Here is a 24,396-nt window from a genome sequence, read left to right as displayed (position 1 = left end):
CTGGTGGTAGTCAATTTGCCCCTCTGGGTAGGAGTGAATCCTTTGGTGAGGTCCACAAGCAGTTAAGCAATGTTGGCATATCCTGTGACAAACCTCTGGTAGAAGTGGCAGGATCCCAGGAAATTCTACAACTCTTTCAGGGACTGATGTCATGGCCAGGTGTAGAGAGCGTCAATATTTTTCTAATCCACGGCAATGCCATGCGTGTAAGCAATTTCCACAGAGACAGTGTCTAATGTACTTGGCCCTCATCCTGGCAAAACTGGCACTTGTCCACACTGATCTTTAGCTCTTGCTCCAGTAGGTGATCCAGCACCTTCACGAGTCTCCTGTTTTATTGCTCTAAGGTCCTGCCAAACACATTGAGTCATTGAGGTAGACCAGCAGCTCCAGGAGGTTCATGTCTCCCAATGTCTTCTGGATAACGTGCTGGAATGTCGCTGGCATGCCCTCCTCTGTGGCATCCTGACAACCTTGTAAAATCCTAGAAGGCAGATATGCATGGTCTTATCATGCTCCGTTGGATGGAACACGATTTGATAGTAGCGACACTGCAGATCCAGGACTGAATACCCCTTACTTCCCATCAGACAGACCAATGCCTCATCTACACTGTGCATGATGTATTGGTCCAGAATAGTGCAGCTGTTAAAATGATGGTAGCCAATGCACATCTGAACATCCCTGTTCTACTGGGCAACAACGATAGGCGAGGAGTAGTGGATCCTGGGCTCCTGAATGATTCCTGCCTGCAGAAAATCATCCAGATGGTGGCCTGTATACTTCACATCTCGTGGGGCCAGGCATCATAATCTCTCCTTGAAGGGCGTCTCAGCGCTCACACGAATCGGGTGGCCCCTCCGTCAGCTTTGCCAATGTCCATGGGGCTGGTGGAGAAAATGTAGGCCCACTGGGGAAACTATTTCTTCAGATGATCCGTGCCCTTTTCTGAGATCGGTGAGTCTGCAAAGTTCAGTGTCTTCAGATCCAACACTGTTTTGGATGGGCTGGTGATAGCACTCACTCGAGCTACAAAATTGCCTAGGTGGCACTGTGTTTTGATGGTTTCATACTGGTAAGCAGCTGGTGTGATTAATCACATTTATGACCGGTACCTTGATTGTCTTCAGGTCTATGACATCAGTTGTCACCAGGGTCCGCTGTACCAGTAAACCCCCTGGGAGCACCCATGCTCTGGTGCCTGTATCACCAGACGTCTTGGATGTTGCTCCCTTCTGAGTCGCACTCTGCCAGGAATCATCATGGTGGTGTGCTAGGAATTTGGTCTGGCTGAACCGGATGGTGCAAATATCTCCAATATGCCTATCAGGTGGAATTCTGGACCGAATCTCTCTATGTAGGTAGGCCTGCTGGCACATGGGGTGCATGGACAATGTGCTGGTATACCGCGGTCCGGCCATCGCCCGACAATGAGCAGCCAGCGCATCTGAAATCCAGGAATTGGTTCCTATCACCACCGGCATTGCAGGTTCTGCACTCCAACTGCTGCAGAAAAGAGCCAGGGAGTAAATTAGGGTGCTGACTGCAGCTACATTACCTGGAAACTACAATCTGACATGGATGTACCCCAGATATTTACAGGAGTTGTCTCCCATGCCGACAAGCTTCCGTCCAGACACTGAATCTAAGGGGATTTGCATCAGGTGTTAACTGTAGAATGACTCATACACGATGGTCATCTGAAAGTTGCCACCCAGTAGTGCTTGTGTCTGCTGTCCAGTGATAGTAACTGTTAGGGTGGTTGGTTGTCCAATAAGTAATTCAGGTACTCTACAAGATCTTGGGGTGCTGCGTTTACTGGTAATGATACTGGAGGCACTGTTCCTCTTGGGTGTACTTGCCAAGCTGGGTGGATGCTGATCCCCATATGGCTTGCACACCAGTGGAGTTGCTGCAGCCTTGGCCTGTCTGGTGGCAAAGACTCAATGTTCCTTGTATCTACATGGTTCTAGCATAGCACTATAAAGAATTGAGGTGGTCTGCTTCCTCTGCCTCACTGGCTTTTCCCACAATTGCGCGGGCAAGGTATTCAATGCTTGGAACCACTCCACAACTTGAATATTATCCAGCTGGTTCATGTAAATACAGAAGGTGTGGCCTTCCTGCCCATGCCTTTAGCAGAACTCCCAGGGCTTGAGTGATGCTTATTCACCATTGGCACTCTTGCCGCTGCCCCGGCTCTTGAGCATGCCAGAAGAGCTCACATTGAATGGCGGTGCAGAGCCTCTTCAGTGCTCTAGTGGCCTGGATGTCACTACGAGTGATGTCTCGGCAGGTACCCTCTGCATCTCCATGGCCTGGATGGTCTGAGGCAACTTCTCCACTTGATGTCTGAGGTCATACTCGGGGGCTGTATATGGGGACCCACCTGACTTGGTTGCCTATACACTGTGTCCTCCATCTCTCCTTTCAAGGTACACATCTCCTGGACTAGTGCCTGAATGAGAGGTGGTTTCTGGGTCCATTTCGGGAATCACAGCTGCATTAGAATCAGAGTCATTGATCCTGCTCCACGCAAGACTTGTTGCAGTCTGGCCAGATTCAGGCTGTTTGGATCAAACCCCTTCTGCGCTAAGGCAGGCTGAAGAATCGTCTCCATCCTGGCCAGTTATTCTGACAGTCTCTCACCCGGTTGGAGGCGGGTGTGGCAACACTTCACCCGTAGCTTTGTGCCTGATTTTGTAGCTCCAACGACTCCATCCAGCATCTACATTATAGCCTCTTTGGTTTGGTCTAGATGCGTTGCACAGAGCGCCTGATGACTCTCAGAGCAGGACCTCGCAGACTCTTGATCACTCGTCACCACTTCTCCTGGTCAGGAGCTCTCCAATCGTGTATCATCTGATTGGTCTGGTCCACGCAAATCTGATATTCTTCTTCAACTCTCAGGTTAGGCTTCTCTCCCGAGATGAGTCTCAGGCAGATGTAGAGTTCATGCTTAGATGGTGTAGCAATGGTCGCCTATAACATGATGTTGAAATTGCCTGCCATGGAGGAAGCGATCAGTCATGACCCCCTAACCTTGGTTATTGAACTGACTGACACAAGTACTAGGCACAGAGTGGCCATGATGGTACCTACGCTGGCTGCTGCGGGTTGACTGGGCACAGCACTGGCCAAGGCAGGGCTTGGTCTAGGAATGGATGGTGAGCTAGCTTGCAGCCCTGTCCAGGTGTTTAAAGGCCAAAGAGTATAGGTCACTATTGGGTCTCTCCATTGTATGATAAGGGGCAATGCCTCAGGGTCAACTTCTTGAGGGCCACAGCGGATAAGGACACCTGTCCCAGCTAGATCAGAACCTTGACCCAAGCACTTTACCTGACCGATAAGGGACTCTAGGGACTCTTTCAGTTTGAGCACCTGATAGAGGGGTCACCTATGATGAAGAAATGTATTGGCTTAATCCCCTCACCCTCAGCCCAGCAAACTACATGAAGCCGATCCATGAGGATGGTGCCTGACTGCCCATGGGTTGCAAATCCGGTAAAATCACAACATAGAGATTCAGTTTATGTACAATTCAACCTCATTCCCCCAAAATTGCTGAAAATAACTCATGGATAAAAAAAGTGAACTTAATCTGGCAATATATATATACTAACCCCAAGATGGTGGATATGAAGGGGATAGGAAAGACCAGGTAGGTAGGGTAGGTATAGGAACACCAAAGGGTGATCTCAGCAGTGCCTCCAATAAATGTTGCGGGGGTGGTTCTACTTCTACTTGGCGGTGAACAGGTGTAGGTATGCACAATACAACACTTTTCTGGCTTGGATTCTTTGTCCTTAACCCTGTCCCTTATCTGTCTCCAGCAAGCCCGCTCGCCGGAGTCTTGGGATCACCCTGGGTATGCTGCAATGGGATAAAGAATGGGTCAGGAAAGGTGATAGGTGCAGGAATACACCAACAAACCTCTAAAAGAAACCCACGGTTAACTTAAAGCACAACACAGCACAGGGAAAGGCAGATAATGGTATATGCTGGCGTATGGTCTTTTAGTGATCAGATGTTATAGATCTATATTCAATCAGCTTCAGTAAACCAGCAGTTTAAAGCTTTCTAAAGGGTTAGGCACACTACACACTATTAATAAAGCCTATTACTATGCAGCTGCATATGCAAAGTAAAGAATCTAAAAAGAGTCATTTAAGATAGATACAGTGCCTCATTACGAGATTGCCGGTAAGCCATCGGGCAATCTCGGTTTACCGTTTCTGCCACCTGATTTCACAGTATTACCAGGATTTTAAGGATGGCAAAGTAACAATAAGTTCCCATTCCCATGGAGTCCCATGGGATGGGAACCGCAGAAGTACCGGGACCGTTGTTAACAGTGCCGGTGCTTCAGTGAATAATCTGCCGTCAGGGGCCTGAACTATGTGTAGGTCAGACTTGCCGGTAATTCACTGCCCCTACCGGCTGAACCAGAGTATGCTGTTACATGTTGGTACCGGCACCTTTTTCCAGATCAGCATACTCATAATGAAGCCCACAATCTTTATAAAGTTCTAACTTGACAGGCAGCCTGGCCAGGGCTGCCTGAATGACCACTCTGTAGTAGAGTGTTCAGGTTGCTCCGGTATTTAATCTTTCACATGTTCCAGGGAAACTACCGCTTGGAGGGGCCCCCCACAGAGTCCTTACCCTTGCTATGCTTGCCTGGTTCAGTTTGGGGGTAGTCGTGGTGATGTGGAGGCCCCTTGTGACACTTCCTAGTCAGGCTGTGTAGGCAAGCGAGACCGGGGACTGTTATGATATGGCATGTATGACGCGCCTATACACAAGGGTTTCAAGGCGCTGTTGCCGTCAGCAGCAGCCTAGAGGCCCCAGGCAATAATATCCTCCTAAGCCACATATGCCAGGAGTGGCCCAGCACCGTCAGCAGCAGCACTGAGCAGCCAAAGCCTTTTCAGCCGAGCCGCGTAACCGGTGCGGCCCAGGGATTCAGCATGGGCCCGCCGGTGACGCGCCACGTAGTGACAGATGCAGCCCAGGCCACAATAGTGCTCGACAGGGGGAGCACCAAGAAGGATTCCAGGCCCATGGCAGCGATCAGCCGTGCCTCTTGGCACCATTGCAAGAAGCCTGGCTGGGACATTAATATGAAGTGCGTATTGCCCCTAATGGGCATGGGGCAGCAGGTTTAAAGGAAGGATCAACAAAGTAGTTCGCTTTGTGGGCACCTAGCAGAGCACTGGTGAGGGTCGTGCTCTCTATCGACTGCATTAATGGCGCTCCGCTCACGCCTTTCCAGATAATGCATGGCTTAGTTTTGGAGGGGTCCCCCACACGGCACGTGCGCAGGAGTGCACTTCAATCCAAGGTGCAGCTCCGGGGAACCCAGGGTGTACGGAAGCACATGCTTTACAATGCCCCACAAAGGGGTACAACGGTGCATAGCTCTCATGATGTCACTGCATTGCGCCATACGCCTTTACTGATGATGTTTTACCTCATTTATTTCAGCAATCAACTCTCGTGGCATCAGCTGCTGTACCGAAGTGGGCAATCACATCTCAAGGAAGATCCTATCAAGAGTGCAGAGGTGTGAGATTCAGCGAGAGGACGGGCTGTGTAACATTGCAGCTGTGGTGTAAGTAGCTTTGCTCTAATATCAGACTTACCAAGACTTACCCAGTCTGCTGCCATAAACACAGCACTATCACTGTTTATTGCCTCCATTATCTATTTTTTTCTTTTTTTTCTTTTATTTATTATTATTTATTTTCTGTTTCTCCTCTGCTCTGCACTTTCCACTCTCCCCCTTTTCATGCACTTTTCCCCCTTTCCCATGCACTTGCTCGTTCTCAATGTCACTGGGCCTAGTAAGATCATTGTTGTTGTTTCCCCTCCCTTGCATCGTCGCGCTCTGAAACACTTGTGTACCAGCGGGATACAAATACAATTTCATATCATGTCATATCATGTACTGCCTTTGAAGCTGCCATCCATTGCTCATGGGGCATGCGTGATGTTTCCCAGGCAAGAGATTGATGTTTAACTTATTTATCTATGCTTATTTATTTGAAAGCGCACTCGTTCAGCCCGAAAGACGAATCTTGGCACTGCAGAGAAGGTGTACAATAAGTCAAATACACAAACTATGTAAAACAACAATTACACGATCAGAAAACAGCAAATGGCAACAAAAGCGTATGGCAGCATGAGGAAAAGAAAACCGATATAACTTGGCGGAGTGGTGGTCAGAGGCGACGCCCAGGAGTGCCCCTTTGCCCATAATGATTGCACATTTGGATGCATGGAACCTCCTTCAAAAGAAAAGCCCCTGATGGGGCAGGAGGAAGACAGGCCAGGTGTGGAGCTGCCATGACACGCCACTTCCAATCCCAAAGGTCCTCAAAGTCAGCAGAGGGGAGGCGCTAAGCCGCAAGTCCTGAAAAGAATACCGCCAATAGTGCTTCTGCGGAACTCTACCTGGATGGCGTCTACACTACATGGGGCGGTGAGGGGGAATAAGGACTGGAGGGCAGCACCGTGCCCAACTCCCAGGGCACCAAATGCCACCACCTTAGTTGCTGTGGCCATATCATTGCCACCACCAAACCAACCAGTCCCATAATCACTCATAGAGTGGGGCCAAACCTTCTGCTCCAGCCCTGCAAGACCGGCCTGCACCATGCCAGGATGGTCCCCTGACTGACCTTTAAGTTCGTCCTTCTGTTTGTCGCCCTGGTAAGTGCCCTCGTGTAGCAGTTCCAGGAAGGGACTCAGGAAAAATATCCTCAGCTACGACTCTCACGATAAAAAAAAATCTGTGGTATTGTGCCCCAGTTCTCTGTGGGAAGAGCTCCCGCCCAACACAGCTCAGAAGAGCAGGTAGGCATCAGCCTCGGGCTCCACACACACACACACACACACACACACACACACACACACACACTTGCCTGCGCTTTGTTTACATTTCCCCCCCCTCCATTATTGGGCCTTTTCACTGTGTTTACTGGTGCAACTGTTCCCTCCCTCACGGTGCTCCCATTGGGTCGCCACCGGCCCTGGCTACCAGAACCCACCCTTTTCTAGGGATTCCCCAGGGCAGCCAAGAAGGGCTGCAGAAAAGGGCAAGTGAAAACTCCATATTTGCCCGTGTTTGACCAAGGCCACCCCATCATAACATTGTCTACTCACAAAAAGGCAATGACCACCAATGTAATTATCAAAGTTGTTCTCCTACTTGAGTGTAGTTGCTTCAATCCACTCGCATTAACGCGTCGTTTCTGTTTGTTTGGACATGTATCATGACCCGATCCTAGCTACACTTTAGGGACTACCTCCTTATTGTTCCTACCCAGCACTTCAGTCTCTATATCCGCTCTGAAAACAGCCGCCATTTGTCTCACTGTTTTGACTCCTGCTGTCTGGTAATTGTTTGCATTTGAATCTAGCAACTTTCAGGTACCGCTTTGCCTCCGAGTGGAGCTGCACTCTAGGTACAGCTCACTGCTTAGGTAGTGCCTCACCACTGAACCTAGAAACCTTTTCTCACTCTTATTTTCGCTGCCGTTAAATACAGCCATGAATACCACTACACGTACGTTTCCATACCCATTCTAGATCTTTCTGCTTTCCAGGTACTGATATGCTTTCTGAATATAGCAGCCTATAGGCTCGGATTTACTGCTTTGGTGTTTTACACTTCGGATTCTATCACCATTTCATGAACTGTTTCACTTTCCAATTTTAGCCACAGTTAATCACATTATCTGAGTACAGCTACAAATAAGACTTGTGCCCACTAGCCGCATTTTAGGTACGGTTTTGCTCTCTAGCTGTAGCTGCATTGTAGGTACGGGTTAATTCTAAAGCTCGGGCGCTGGTTTCACATTCTAATCCTAAACAGAGTGAAGGTTCTGCTCTCACTCGTCCTCTGACCACATTTCAGGCACTGCTTTGCTCTCTGTACATTGGTAACGGAAGGGATAGCCCTACGTCAGAACAATGGGCTAGACATACTTGGTCAACAATGGGGTCTGTTCTGACGTGTAGCGTTTTCTGGGGACTACTATTGTACTAAAGTAGACCTGTGTTATTTCTATTATGTCAAAACAGGTACATAAAGACTTTAAATGTGAAAAATGCACAGGAAGGAATTTCAGACACAAATAGATATTGAGCTGTCAGCTTTTTTTTTGCTCTCTGTACATAGCTGCATTCCAGACACGTTTACTGCTTCGGTATTGTCACACCTACAAGGAAGTCTAGCAATGTTCCAGAAACGGTTTTACACTCAATATTTTGGCTAAATTAAGGTTTCTGTAATAATTTTGCATCTGGCGCCTTACAATGAGCCTTTTTGTTGAACCTTGCTGTACTTTCCAGTCAGGCAATATATTGAACCCTGCCGCGCTTTCCAGATAAAACAATTAACCTTGAGCATCAATCAGTGCACACCTAAATTCAATACACATGATTCGAAATATGTTAAGCACAATTTGGGTGCAGTGGAGGAATCACAACCCTGACACGAAGCTGCTAATTAATACATCACAATGGTGCCCTATCTATGGACACTCCTGTCCCCTGCAGGAGTTGTGGTGTTAGCCATTGTGTTAAACCTTGCGGTGCTCCACAGACATCCATTGTGTTGAACCTTGCTTTACTCTCTGGTTAGACAATGTGTTGAAGCTTGTTGTGCTTTCTAGGTAGCCATTCTACATTATACAAGCTTTGCTATCTAATGGTTGCTGCTGGTTTAGGCCATGCGCTCCTCTGATTCTAAGTGATCTTTCGAATAGCCCTGTGCATCTGTTGAAACTAGGTGTACCTTATAAAAGCTTTGCTATGTAATTGTTGTAGCTTAGTTAGACCCTGTGCATCTTTTGAATCCAGGCGTACTTTCTAAAAAAGCTTTACCATTTAATTGTTACATCTTGATAAGGCCCAGGTACCTGTGAACCTAAGTGTACTTACTAAACACCTTTGCTATTTAACTGATGCTGCTGGGTATGACCCTTTGCATCTTGTGATTCTAGGTGTAATCGCCAGACCCTGTACAACTTTGAACCTAGTGTCACTGCCTCCCCCGGCTTCCTGACCTCCCTTCCACCATGCCAAACAGTTCCAAGGCCAGAGCAGCCCTCTGGCATACCAGAAATCAGAAGACCTCCTCTCCAACTCCCTTCCCTCCCCCCCGTCAACACACCTCAGCCAGCAACCTCATCTAACCCCACCCTCTCAATCCCACCAACCAACTCCCCCTCCACCATTCCTTCCCATCCCCTCCACAACATAACTCAATCAGCCCCCTCCACCAACCAACCCTAAACCCCTTTCAAGCCCACCAAAACTCCCCTCATCACTGATCCCCCCCACTCGCCACCCACCATCTGGCACTTGTTCACCAGACTGCCCCCTCCTGCCTGAGACTCAGCGTTCACATCTCGAAGTGTAGCCCGCATAGCCCTGGCTAGGACTCCCCTCTCAACAGCCCCTCCAAACCCACCCACTCACCCCTGGCACCCCCTTTCATCACAGACACAGAAACCCCTCCAAACACAAGCCATCCTCTATTCGACTCTAATGATAACTCCTCGAGCCCCCCTTCCACACCCCCATCAAGCTGCAAGCCTGCCTGCTTCTCCTCAAACTACCCCCCTCTCCCTCCACTCCCCCTCCACCTTTTCCTCCCCATCTCAAATGTCCCCCTTACCCTGCCAGCCTCACTTCCTACATCCCCCCCTTCACATCACTTAGTGCCATGCACGCCCCATCCTACTCCGGCCACAGCCCCCTCCACCTCTCTTGCATACTCATCAATGCCAGATCCGTCAGTAGAAACAAGTCCTTGATATTTGACCTTATATCCGACGGAAATCCAGACTTTTTCTTTATCACAGAAACCTGGTTCTCTGACAATTTCCTTCCTACTGTTCACAAAGCCTTCCCCCCCCGGTTACTCCCTGATCATGCACAACAGATCCAGCAGAGCAGGGGGTATCGCTATCCTCCCAAACATCACCTCAAACCCCTACAGTCCGAGAAACAACCCTGCAGCAACGACTCAGAATCCCTGCTTGTCAAATTACAAATGTCACCCTCTTTCACCCACTCCTTACCCCTTCACAGATCCCCGGGCTATAACTGAACTTTTGCAGATTCCCTTTCTGACCCCATAGCCGCCATCATGGTCTCACACCCCTCAATCACCCTTCTAGTGGATCTGAGAATCTGGTTCGATATCCCCTCCAACCGCATGACCCGTCACGTCATTGACAACTTGCAATCCCTCAATCTCTTATAATTTATATCGAGGCCCACCCACATAGCAGGTCACACCCTGGATGCAGTGTTCAGCTCCACCAATCTAAACTCCTCCTCCCTCAATAACCTCCTAATTTGGACTGATCACTGCAGTATCTATTTCTTACTCCTAACTGCCTGTTCTACTCCACCCCACCCCTCAACATCCCCACTCTAATGGATCCCCATTGGAACAAGGTAATTATCTCCCCGCTTTTGCCCGACTCCCTATTCTTCTCCCTTCCCTCACTCCCCCTACAAGGAGGAAGGAATCCCCTCTCCCGACCAGTTCAACCAATGGATTTCCAATGCCCTATCTCCCCTCACTCCAACAAGACCCGGCTCCAACCATACAGACAATTCTCCAAGGTGGTTTACCCCTTCAATCAAATTGCACAAAACCCTCAACCAATGCTTGGAACGCCAATGGAGGGCCAGCACTCCCATCCCCCAGAACAAAGTCCCCCTTGCTAGACAGACCAGGGCCTACAGGATAGAAATCAGGAAAGCCCAAAAAGTATTCTATAGTTCACGCATATCCAACGCCACTTACCCCTGTAAGGAACTCAACAAGATTATCACAGAGTTCAAGTCCACTCTCTGCACAACCCCCACTCCCAACATCTCCCAAGCACTCCGAAATGCCCTGTCAGACCACTACTACAGTATAGCCATTTAAAGAAATCTCTCCATCCCGAAGAAACTAGCATCCTTCACCCCACTCTTCCCCCTACCTCTCCTCACCTCCACCCCGTCACATGCCCTGTTCCGCTCCTTTTCAGCCATCTCCCACTCTGAATTTCTAAGCCTCCTCTTACATAGCCATTCCGCAGGCTACCCCAGAGACTGCTGCCATCTCGCCCTCCTCAAGAACTCTCTGGGTTTCCACATGCGCATGCAACCTTGCCAGATCCTTAATCAACCACTCACCGACATCAAACATCTTCTCGGAAGCATACGAAACCTCTCACGTCAAACCTCTACTAAAAAACCCTATTGACCCTCCCCTCCCCTTCATTTATTCAACTATTGCCCCATTTTAACATTCACTTAATTGGCATTCTAGACCCTGCTCAGTGAGGTTTCAGACCCCTCCATGGAACCGAAGCCTCCCTTGTTTCAATCTGGGACGAACTGAAAAGAACAGCAGATTCAGAAGGCTGCGCTGCACTCATCCTACTGGACCTATCGGCAGATTTTGACACGATCAACAACACCACTCGCTCTAACAGACTCTTCTCACTAGGCATCATGGACTCCACCCTAAAATGGAACTACTCCTTCCTCTCCGACCGCTCCCATATCACCTTTCTACAACCTTTATAATATGCCCCGTGACCGGTCCCCCATGGAGTCCCTCAGGGAGAGTCCCTCTCCTTTTCAACCTTTAGCAATCCCCACTGACTCATCCTCTCCCACAACCTAACTGCTTCAACTATGCTAATGAAACACAGATAATCTTCAAGATTCCTAAATTCCTGTCGTAACTCCACCGTGATCTTCCATCCTGCCTCTCAGACATTGACCACTGGCTGACGAACAACAACCCCCTCCTCGACCCTTGCGAAACAGAAATCCTAATCTGCGGCAATACCGCTCCCCTTCCCCTCCTTAGGACACCCACCGCTTCATCATCCTCAGTCAAAAATCTGGTTGCACCCTCAGCTCAGACCTAACCCTATCTCGCCACATCAAGACCGTGTCCAGATCCTGCCACTTCTGCATGCTCAAGCATATCTTTCGCCATCTCTCCTACCCTCACAGGATCTCAGCAGTCATGACCATCATCCTATCCCACCTAGACTTCACCAATTCTCTCTATTTCTGCAACCCTGCTTTTCAACCCGAAAACTCCAACAGATCCAAAACTCTGCAGCAAGGCTCCTCCTTGCACTCTACCACAGAGAACACATTCCCCTGCTCTGAGGGTGCGCCACTGGCTTCCCACCAGCTGTCAGGCCTCTTTCAAAGCCATGTGCATTATCCATCATGCCTTACACAAGAAAGGGCCCGAATTCCTCCAAGACCAATTAACATGCTACGGCCCCAACCGAATCCTAAGATCAGGTTCTGCACACCTCATGGTGGCCCCTCCATTCAATTTCTCCAGACTAGGAGGCTCCTCCTTCTCCATCTTAGCCCCCACCCTCTGGAACTGCCTTCCCCTCACCCTCTGTCTCATAGAGGATCACCCATCTTTCACGAAGGCCCTTAAAACCTGGCCCCCCCACACAACCTGAAACGCAGTTGCAACCCCTCAGACACAAGCCCAGGGCTGCAACTGCAAAATCCCCTTTCGCTTCATTTTCTCAACTTAATTAGTTGCTTCACTCATCTCTCTTTCTTCTGGGCCCTGCTCCAACCCTCTCCTCTTTCTGTCCCCTGTGTCACTGATCCTCCTCCCCCATTCAGTTACTTTACTTCAGTCCGCCATCCTTCATCGGGGCCCTGCCTCGCCTTTTGCTCCCCTGTGCCACTTTCTCCCCTCACTAGAAGAGTCAGGGTATGGTGCCCGGTGGAGTCTTGGGGCATCTGGCTTCCCCCACTTGAAAGACCTTCGAAAGCGGGCGTGGTTTTGCATCTGCATGGATTTGAGGGGGGCAATGTGGCACACTTGAACAACTACCTGAGGGCAGGCAATGTGGCGAACCTGAGTGGATTAGGGGGTGGACTAGGTGATGCATTCTGATTGTCCAAGGGTGGGCAAGGTATTACTCTTCAATGCTATCCATGGCTGGGCATTACATCTGCACTTGAACACACTTGATGGGGGTAACATATTGAATTTGGACAGAGTTGAGAGTGAACAGTGTATCACACTTAGAAGAACACTGAGGGGGCAAAATAATGCACTTGGACTGACTTTTGAAGGTGAGAAATATGTGGCACATGGACAGACTTGTGGGTGGACTACGCGCTGCATCTGGACTGCTTAGGGGTGGATAATGAATTACTCTTAAGGCATCTTGAAGGTGGGCTTTTCTTTCTGCACCCGAACTGTCTGATTGGGGCAACATATTGCAGTTAGTCGGTCCTGAGAGTGGGCAGCATATTCACACTCAGATGAACACTGAGGTTGGGCAATATATTGCACTCAGATTGATACCAAGAGTGGGCAGCTTTTTCACTTAGATGGAATCCCCGGGGATGGCCAATGTACAGCCTGGAATGGTTGCGCAGGTAGCCAGGGTTTTGCACTTAGTCAAGTCCATGATGACGACCAAAGTTTCGGTCTCAGAGTTGACCAGGGTGCCACGCCTTGCTAAGTACATGAGGGCGAACTAGTTACGGTCTCTAGGCGATTGTAGAATGTGCTCCACTACCTGTAATGCAGGTGTTGGCAGAATGCTGTCTCTACGGCTAAGTGGGGTCTTGAGGGTAACCACCTAATGATAGCTGGAGGTATGCAGAAAGCACCCACCATCAGTTATCAACCCAGATGTGTTAGAATTATGCTGAATTTAACAATTCTAGGCTTTCTCTTGATTGTGACCAGTGCTTTTTTCGACTTGCAATCTGCGCCTTTGGAATTAGCCAAAGGCGTGACCTCACTCTACACGCATCTGTTCTCAGATAGAACTCGAATGACACTCTGGACAACACAGCTTTCACAAGAACGTACCTACCTTTCACGACAAAAAATTCGAACTATAGCTGCACACATAATTGACTATCCTCTTAAACACCCCCTGCATATTTTCCTATTGTACCTTAGACATTGCTGGCTAGCAAAGACCCGGCCAAGCCCTCACAACCTTTAATTGTTTTAGTCTTTTATTTATTTAGTGCATTTGGTGTATTAACCTTTCACACTACAATATAAAAATGACATTCATAAAATACATATCTAACATTTTCAATTCAACACAGTTCCTTAATAGAATATACAATATTACAAAATTAAAACAGCTTATAGACCCATTCAGTCCAATAATCTGTTTTTAACAAGCTTCCAAATATGGTACGCCCATGAGGCTACAACAAGCGATTCAGCCCCATACAGCATGCTCCAGAATTGATCATGTTCAACATTGCGAAACTTGGCATATCCTTTGCCGTATAAGCACTGAAGCTTGGGGCATAACATTTAATGGCTATTATGCACACACGCGTACTAGCACCTCCTAACTTTCCAGACTTCGGTCCCTCCCAGGGCGTTCAAACTACAGTGCTTTGGGACCATACACATGGTGAAAGGTGCTATCCAAATGATGAAATGTAATTACATTTCCTGGCTCCCGACTCTCAGTTACTTCTGACCACACGTGCATAATGTTTGCCATCAAGCTGCCATTACGTCACCCCGCTTTCTTCCTCCTCTTGCTCCCAGTTCTGCTTTTTTTAATTCTGCTAAAATTGGTTATGATTTAAAATTGAATAGGTGCATGGTGCTTAGGGTAGACACCTTATGTCTTTTATGTAATTTTGAGGATTGTGGGTTTGAAGCCTTTATCTTGACCCTTTGGTGCCTTAGGTACAAAACCTATAAGTTTCAATAACTAGATAATCTTTGGGCATTCAATTAAGGAAGTGGTTAGTGCAGTGGAGTACAGGCCCAATCCTTACCTTTTCCTTTTTTGGAATGTGCTCAATGTAAGTGATATAACTCCATTCTGCCAAATTCCTACGTTTTTGCTTTTAAGTGGCCCCTATTTGAACTGTCAGAATCCTAGGCATACCTGCTTTAAGATAAAATATGACTTGTTTACCCTGCACCTGCATTGAATGGTGAAGACCCGGTAAGCTGATGGGGTCAGGCACAGGGCAAACAATATTTTTCCAATGTAAAAGAAAATCTCAGTGCTGTCGAACCAGTCCAGTGATTGTAACAGCTGCCTAAACCCCAAACTTAAAACCACACATCACATTTAAGTTGCTTTAATCTACTGCCAGGTTTCCCCCGGCATAACAGGAATTACCTGCTGCTGGGCCTGGACTTGTGAGGTCTCTCATCCGGCGGCAGAGGATGGGTCTATGCAGAGGTTGCTGACCTGAAGATCGAGTAGCTGATCTTGCCGACATGAATTTACAGATGAATATTTGATCAATTAAGGGATGTATTAGCATGGCAACACTCAGAGGATAGAAACTTTACTCTGATATTGCTGACCACGTGTCCACAAGGGGATCTGAAAACAAATGGATTATTTGCTGAGGTATATCTAGGCAAAAAAAGAGGTCAAACGCCACAAATAATATTATCATAGATGATAGGCAGGTGTCCTCTTACTTAGCAGGACTATCATGCGCACAGCCAAGAGGGTATACCTTGTCTCCAAGATATTAGCAGTGTTGCGGGAAAGCTTTCAAAAGCCATTAAAGAATTTGATCAAGGTTCTTACAGAGGACCTAAGGTCATTTCTGGGACACCAAATGCCAGTCACTATGGGAACATCACATAGGGGTAAGACATTGTAAAGGTGTATTATCAGGTGACATATTCTTCAAGTGAGTGACATTGGACTGTGTTTGTGAATAAATGTTAGTAGTACAAGTACATTGGTGAGCCCAATGAGCCAACGGTATATTTGCATCGGTTTGATGTATGTTGAAGAAACAGTGCTCCTTAGAGGTAACATGCCATACCATCTACTTAAAGTACATACTTTGAACCCCCTTAACTTATGTTTATCTGATTGAGATTTTGGAAAGCCACGGCCCCGGCACTGCCAAAGTCCTAATGTGGTGCATAACTCCTGGTGTTTGACCGTGCACGAGTGGCCGGTCTGGAAAATTGAAAGGCCCACCGCTCCGACACTGTAGGAGAGTCGTGCTGCGAAGTGCACTGGACTTTCTCTGCTTTCGTCTGGTTTAGGATACCTGGGCAAGGCAGAGGAAATGCTGTTTTCCCCTACTATGATGCCATGGAAGTGGAATATGTCCTCCATGAATCCTGGCTTTTATTATTGGAAAGAGTAGCTTTTGTATTAAAAGTCAAACATATAGGAGTTTGTATACAGATATTGCAGGCGTCCATGCATCTTTTATTGATTACTGTATCTTTTAAATGTAACCTTTTCATGAAGATAAAGGTGACACAAAAAACAATGCTGGCATTACCCTATTGATCAATGTTTCTTTTTGTTGGCATGGTCAAGTTGCTATCATAATAACAGTTTTTTTGTTTTAATTGGCAGGCTCTACACAAAAAAAAAAACATTGTGTGTAAATCCAAAAAACAAACACGTTAGGAAATGGAGGAAATTCAAATGCGGAGGTAACAAGAGGAAGAATTATAGTGCCACAAAGAGAAGCAAAACAAAAAGGAGGAGATCTAAAACAAGGAAAAGGATTTAGGAGAAGGCTGCTGCAAGCACCAGGACAGAAGGAAATGACATTTACCAGAAGTAGTAAACGCATGCTGTGCAGACATTAGCAACATGATGGGGAATTCTGCGAACAGTCTGACTATGTTGTGCTGTTTCTTATAGTATTTAAGTGCACAGCTTGTCAAAGAAGGAATCTACAATGCAAAGACACTTGTGGAATTCTGCTGAAAAGCAAACGATTTTACAGCTTTTTTTCTCCCATCCATAGGTTTCGTGTTCTTCCATCTAAGCATTCTAAATCTAATTGTGCTCCATACCGGCAAGACTGGTATACACAGAGATCAAAGGCTAATGAGAGGCGCTGGCTGTTCCCTTATACCCAAAGGAACACATGCATTTCAATGGATGGGGTGGTCCAGACAGGGCAAGGAATCATATTGAAATAATGTTGCAAGCAGGAAACAAAGCCCCACTGTACAGGTCTTTTGCTCTTCACCATACTTAAATGTGGAGACAGTGGACAGTTTGTTTGTTGAAAAAGATGAACTTAAATAATGGGATTTTGGTGTCCCCACACCCTCCATTCTCTATAATTGGTAAATTTGAGTGAAGTCATTGGTACTTGCTGAATCAGATCAACAATTACCTTCAAGTTGGTATGGTAACCAAATGGTGTCTGCGGACTGCAGTTTTATTCCACCCCTTGCCGTTTCAAAGAAGTGAACTAGCGAGCTACATAAAGGATCGGAAGTATGCCAGCACAAAGGAGCAGTGCAAAATTCTAGAAACAGAGGCTGCAATTTTGTACTGTGGAAGGTTGTTTTATGTGCAGCCAGCTGTCTCCATGGCAGTGAAGAAAGTCAGTGCTCGAAAGAGTACAGGGTGTAGACAGGGGTCGGCAACTCTTTGGCTCTCCAGATGTTTTGGACTACAACTCCCTTCATCCCTACCCAGCATAGTCCATGATCCAGGATCATGGGATTTGTAGTCCATAACATCTCGAGAGCCAAAGGTTGCAGATCCCTGCCCTAGAACCATGTAAACTTTCAATCAATCGCTAAACAGAAAGACCCTTGATGGCACAAACTTTCACCAGAAGCACCCCCATCAAAAGGTCCTGGCAAACCGTGCTGGAGCAGAAGAGCACATCTTAGAGGATTCATGTCATTATTGTGATTTGTGACTTCACAAGGACTGAAGTACGTTAGAAAGAAATACAGAAACCTACATTCTTTTCCTTGACCTTGCATTTAATTTGTGGACTATGCGTAGCCTCCAAGGGGTAACTTCACAGTGTACATGTTATGTAGTAGTAGTAGTAGTTTGTCATTTATATAGCGTCTTTATCCCATTAGTATGGCCTCCAGGCGCTTGTGCATAACACATTTTTATAACGCAATGTACTGTCAACTGTTATTTTTCTTCCTTCTTAGATGAAAAAGTGCAAGATATAGATACACACGTTTTCAGTTCATTCGAGATTTGCTTCAGGCCACCTCCAAGAGAGCAACTTGGGACACAGATTTATTAAATGAGTAAACCATAGATTGTAAACTTTTCTTGATCCAATAGCAACATATGGTAAATAAATCAGTTTATCGAAATGCAGAAAAGTGAAGGCATGGGGGAACACAGGCCACGTGACACAGGGAAAAGGGAAAATGACACTTGCTCCCATTGGTTAATGGGGCCACACGTGAGGTTGGCTGCATTACGTTAATGAAATCCTAGAATATTGGCCCTACAGACGTGTCCATATTTTAACATGGCCTCTTTCAGGAAAAGGGCTTTTGGGGTGAACACCTTTTTTTATGTGCATTTGCTCCAAACATCCCAGTTATGACGGGGGCTTGCTTCCTCCACGGCCTGTGCTCCTTCTCCAGTTTCGTGCTAACACCTGTATTTCATGTGCTGTACAAATATTCTCAGTCACTCAGACAAGAGTTGCAAAGTGCCCAAGTTTCCAATGACTCAATGATGTAATGTTATTAATTTTTTAAAAAAAGATGCCGGCCCTGGAGCAAATGCAAACATGTGGAAGGCAGTGTTTCTTCTTTTTCTGACTGAGGGCATCATCAACGTTTGCTGCACCTCTTGTACAAAGCTCCTTAAGACCAAGAGCAGGGATAATGACTTCCTCAAAGGACAGAAACGCACTATATTTTTTCCAGTACCAAGTCATACCATCTTTTCCTTCCTCCGGCATTATGCCAAATTTGTGTTGTGCAATAACTGGTTACGCCAGAGTTAGGTGTTGATTTACAGTCAGGCCAAGTCTGGAAAAAGATCAGAGGGAAGGCAACAACATTGCTACCGTACCGTAGGGTATCATTACCGGCACCGTTGCTACCTTACCGCCATACTACGAGTTCTGCTCCCGGGTGCCCTTGCAGCCACCAGGTCTGACCTGGTGGCCGTACCAGCACCCGTGAGCTGAACATGATGGTAGCACCGGTATCGTTATTAACGCTACTGGTGCTACCACCCTCCCCATTCCCATTGAGCCCTATGGGCTATGGGCTCAATGGGAATGGGGATGTACCGGGCCTGGCACCAGCGAAAGGGCAATTACTGAGTCCGGCTGGCCCGTAATAGCCCATTCGTGGATGCCGGACCCGGATGCGAGTTTGGCGGTAGCCTTGCCGGTTTTACCAGCAAGGCTACCGCCAAACTCGTAATGAGGCCCTGTATAAGGATTCTTCTCTTGAAGACCAGGCTTGCAGGCACAGGGTGCAGAAGAAGTTTATCAAGACACTGCAGACAGGAAGGAATGAGGCGCAGGCTGCACCCTGAGTGAGCTCGGTCATCAACAAATATCTGTCACTTCACAAATAATCATTCATATCTTGTCTCTCAGTAGGAGGGGAACCGAATTGGACATTGTAAACACATTTAATGCAATGCAAATGTGTGACAACCAACTGCAGAATCGTTTAATCGCGTTGTGTCCAGTGAGAGAGGAAGCAAACTTGATTATGCAAATATGTGAGAACCAACTGTAAACCCTTGCAATTGCTAGCACGCCAAGACAATTTCAGGCATAAGTCTAGCAGTGATTATTGTGAACTGTTATTTGTTCTCACTAAACTTGGGTTATTTGTTCTTACTGAACTTGGCTAACTTCCAAACATTATAACCTCGAACACTGTTTAACATATATCTTAGGTGGTAGTTGGTTTTCATTGTAGATAACATTTGAAATGTAGGTATATTTCTCTTGTTCTCTTCCAATAGAATAATCCTGGTTGGTTTGGAAAGGGGGTTCCTCATTGGAATGGGTGTACTGATCTCCAGGGGGAGTCTGTTCCAGTGCGGTCCCGCTTGCCTCTACCCCTAGGGATGGTATTGCATAGAGGAATCACCTCTCTAGCCTCACAAGAAAAGGCTCCCCCTCCTGGGGAGAAGTGACTTAATCCCTCGATTTGTCACATACCCTTTCCCTTGGAGGTTTGGCTTCCCCTTCTCAGTTGATCGGAAATCAATGTTGCCTTGCTCTTTCCCCTTTCTATGCTCTACTGGAAAGCAGTAAGTCTGTAGATTTAGAAACCAGCGCATTATTCTAGCGTCAGAGTTTTTCCCCAGACCCAGCCATGGAAGTGCACAATGGCCTATGACCAATTGGAATTTCTGGCCCATGAGGTAGTATTTCAGGTTGGTAATTGCCCACGCAATGGCTTCAGCTTGTAACTCTATAGTAGCATATTTGTTCACTGTTTGTCCCTCTTACATATTATCCGTCTTCCTGTCTGTGTTCCAATCTCATCCTGCCCCCAAAGCCCACACGCCATCTTGTTCAAAGTCTAGTGCCTCACCATGGATGAGACACTTCTGGTACACATGTTGTCTTTTGGAAGCTTTCAGAGCAAGGTAGGTCCCTGCTCCAGGGAGTTATTAGATGGTTCCTCTTCGGCACAGTATGAACAAGTTGCATTTTACAATGTGTAGTATCAGAGTTGCATGTAACTTTCATAGATCCAGGAAAGATGGACACATCTTTTGCTCTTCTAGATACAGGCTTGCCTTTTCTAGGTTTGGGGATAGTGCAGCTTCAAAGCCAACAGTGCATTCACAGGGGCCTGCCTCTGGTAGTGAGAATATGGGGGTTGGGGCTGGCATAGGCTCAAGGTGGGTCTCTGCTGCTCCTTCTCCTGTGCGGCATGTCAGCGGTGGGTGGTGCACAATAAGCGCTCACTTTCAATGCCCTTCAATTCCGCTAATCCGCTCACCTCCATGTTGCCTGTCTCTGCTCAGCCCTTTCCCACTGAATAAGTATTTACAGCAGGTTATAAGTTCAGTTCTCACTAACTTTACTTTTTAAGGTGCCTTGAGTCCAAATTTACACTAACAAAATCCACCTGTTTGCACAAAATAAATCAATTTGGCTGAATGGCAGGTGACCAGCACAGTTTACGTAGACGCTGGCCGATGGTGGGCACATGGGTCACAGGCCATCACCCAAGGATGCAGTCGTGCAGATCTCAGGTATACTATCTTTACTGATTGGATAAAGGGAACACACTTGCTGTTCATTAAACAAGTTAAGATCCACAATAGAACTGCATGATAGTCTCTCAAGGCTTTTCGGGTTTCCCATCTTTAAAATACCTGCCGACACACTATTTTCGGAATATGAACTGCTGTTATGAACATGCATCACCTCCCTTCACATCTGCAGCACTGAACCTTTTGTAAGAGCCTTGGTTTCCTAATAGATCTCCTACTCCTGCCATATCACCACAAGGGCACCGAGTCTACCCTGTCCATGCCTGATAATCACATGTTTTATTTCTCACAACACTGACTCAGTAATCACTGTGGTGGGCTTACACTGGAGTATACAACTTAAATGCTTTAGATAAAAGCTTCATATTATTTTACTGTACACTTAGTTAAAGTGTCATTGTACCTCATAATGAGTTCATTTTGATAGTTATGTAACTGCTGTCTAGTGTCATATGTGCAATTTCAATGCATCTGACATCCTGTAAAATGCCATGCATCTTTGTGTATGTATCGCACGTGTCGTATTGCTGTATTTAAAATGTAAATAATAAAAATAATCAAGTAAAATCTAGGGGGTTGTCTTTTTTTGTAGACAACAGTAGCATATATGAAGCAGTTTCTTTCATAACACACATGCATACACAGAAACATACACACACACACACACACACACACACACACACACACACACACACACACACAAACACACACATTGTTTAGACTGTGAATATATGATTCTGTCATGTGCCAAATAACATACATTTGGCGTAGGGCAGGACAAGGACCTGATGTTGTGTTGTGAGATACCAGGGGCAGAAGCCTAGGGGATTGCTGCCAGGGAAGGAAAGAGACTATCCTTGGAAGCATAATAAAATATACGCAGGCGGTGGGGTGGTCAAAAAGTTACTTTACCCATAGTGGAATGATTCCTTTCACAGAAATGGTTGCACTGAAACAGCGTTTGCCTAAATCATTTAGAAATGGTATTTTCGGTGGATTGGTTGACAATTCATTAGTAAAAACTGACCAAAAGAACATAACAAACCAACAACAGTGCACGACTTCAGAGCAAGTGAGAACCCCCATCCCTCTGTGCACCGCTTTCTTATACCCAAAGGAACACATGAAATTCAATGGAAGGGGTGCTTCTGACAGTGCAAGGAATCATAGTGAAACAATGCTGCAAGCAGCTGCGTTCTTACATGCAAAACAGTGTTAGCAGGGAGGACAGCATAACATGATACATTTAGTGAAGTTGAATGTACTCCTCAAAGGTTCACACACACTATGAGGCAGGTGAGAATGCTTAGAGTATGATGACTTCCGTCTGCGAAAGCCGCTTTTGCTAAGAGAGCATGAGCCTAAAACACGCTTACATATGCTCAAAGGGAAACACGTCAGAAGCGACAGATGTGAAGGCCCGCATATCTACACTCTAGGCAAAGAGCCTTCATCACAAAGACATGTGCAGTAAAATCTAAAGCCTCACCTCACACAAGCAAGAATCAGTTGTTTAAACATGGCAGTTTGCAGTATCTCCTCAATATTATAATGCAGTAATGTGCAAGGTGAGTACATAACATTTTCAATTTCAAACTGTACCCCACAGTCCCCTCTTATGAGACCTTCACTCCAGTTTCATTAGATACATCTCTAAGGGAATAAACATCACATCCGGCAGGTCATAGTAGATTATTTCTTCTGCAGCATTACAGTAAAGCTGTTCTGATCTTGATGGTCGTGCAGATTAGTGTTACCTCCGTCCCCAAGTACCACACGGGTAGAAGATCAAGAACACTACTCATGCAATCTTTGAGGCCACAGGTGAGGAGTGCCGTCAATCAGGAACCAGGAACGCCGGAAGGACCCCTTGACCACTGTAAGGCAATGAGGGTTAATCAAAACAGGGCACCAATGGACAATAATTCTGTGTAACTGAGGATTCAGAATGGGCTTACCCAAGTGTGAGGAAGGTAACGGCCTGTATGGCTAAGGATGGGCAAATGGGGCCACAGCATACACTGGTCGATAGGTTCTGGCAGCACTCTGAATGATGGAAAACACCTGAGACAAATACGTAGGATAATCCGTGAGCAGGCCAGGAAAACAGATCCGAGGTCGAGAGCCAAAGGATAGCTAATAGTTCAAGTGTTCAGTACAAAGGAAATCCGTGGACAGTCCAGTGAACAGATTCGAGGTCAACAGCCAGTAGCGAGCAATGAAAACCAGCAGGTTATGACAATCCTGGATTGGTATTCCAGGAAGGCAAACAAAAGCGACTTGATTCCAGGGACAAAGATAAGGCAATCTGTACAACGTTCCGTGGTCGTAGCAAAGCAATGAATCCAAAAGTATCCAAAACGTCAAACAGTCAGTGAAGGAAGCAGCTGTGAAGCAGCGCTTCCGTGTTTCTCTGCTCCCTTTAACTATGTGAAGAGTCACATGACTCGTATCACGGGGAGACGTGAGGGTCCGCATCACGTGACCCGTGATGTTGACAGCGGCTGTTGTGGACGCCTCGTCACGTGACGCGAGACCCTGTGTGTGCCCGTGCGGCAGCGCCAGCCATCTGAGAATCTCCATGGCAGGTGCCAGTGAAGAAAGGGGCGAAGAACTCTCGGGCCGCCATGAACGGGTCACCTTTGTTTGGCGGGATGTCGCCGCCGCTCGTGTGCATGGACACGGGAGTCATGTGAGCGCCGGTGGTGGATGGCGTCTGCCAAGTCAGGTGGGTGATGCTGCCGTATGCTGGGAGACATGACAGAGCCCCCCCCCTAAAGGCCCACGACCCTGTGGGCTGGACGGATGATCCCGATGGAAATGTGCAACCAACCGAGGGGCATGGACATCCCTGGAGGGGACCCAGGAGCGATCCTTGGGACCGTAACCCAACCAGTCTACGAGATAATGCAGGCGACCCCGAATAAAGCAGGAACCCAAAATGGCACTGACCTCAAAGACATTAGGGGAGGACAACGAGACAGGGGCAGGAGGGGCAGCGATGTGGGTAGGACCTGGGCAAGGCTTGAGCAGGGCGTTGTGGAAAACCGGATGGATACGCCAGGTAGAGGGAATGGACAGCCGTAGAGCCACAGGGTTCAGGATCTTAGCAATACGGTAGGGACCCACAAACCGGGGAAGCAACTTGTGACAGCCAGGGATGTGTAAATGACGGGAAGACAACCATACCCGATCCCCCACCCGATACTCGGGAGCTGCCACCCGATTCCTGTCAGCAGCCAACTTCATGGAAACCTGGGCTTCGCGCAGGTGGACAAGTGTCTGTGCATGGACCGAGACTAGGTCACGGGCGCAGGCATTGGCAGCAGGGGTAGCGGAGGAAGCG

At 47.2% G+C, this 24,396-nt stretch overlaps 1 protein-coding gene across 1 annotated transcript in view; it reads left to right on the top strand.

Moving 5' to 3' along the window:
• Positions 1-21,617, top strand: part of CCL28 (C-C motif chemokine ligand 28) — a 28,786-nt gene extending 7,169 nt beyond the window's left edge. Inside the window, exons 2-3 of the mRNA XM_069627231.1 lie at positions 5,488-5,614; positions 16,416-21,617. Coding sequence (XP_069483332.1) covers positions 5,488-5,614; positions 16,416-16,575 — 287 coding nt within the window. The 3' untranslated portion in view covers positions 16,576-21,617. The remainder of the gene's footprint in view (positions 1-5,487; positions 5,615-16,415) is intronic.
• The last annotated feature ends 2,779 nt before the right edge of the window (positions 21,618-24,396 follow it).

Source organism: Ambystoma mexicanum, chromosome 6p, assembly GCF_040938575.1.
Source record: "Ambystoma mexicanum isolate Mex_15411 chromosome 6p, UKY_AmexF1_1, whole genome shotgun sequence".
In the NCBI taxonomy this organism is placed as follows: Eukaryota; Metazoa; Chordata; class Amphibia; order Caudata; family Ambystomatidae; genus Ambystoma; species Ambystoma mexicanum.
This window is presented reverse-complemented; position numbering and strand designations above follow the sequence as displayed.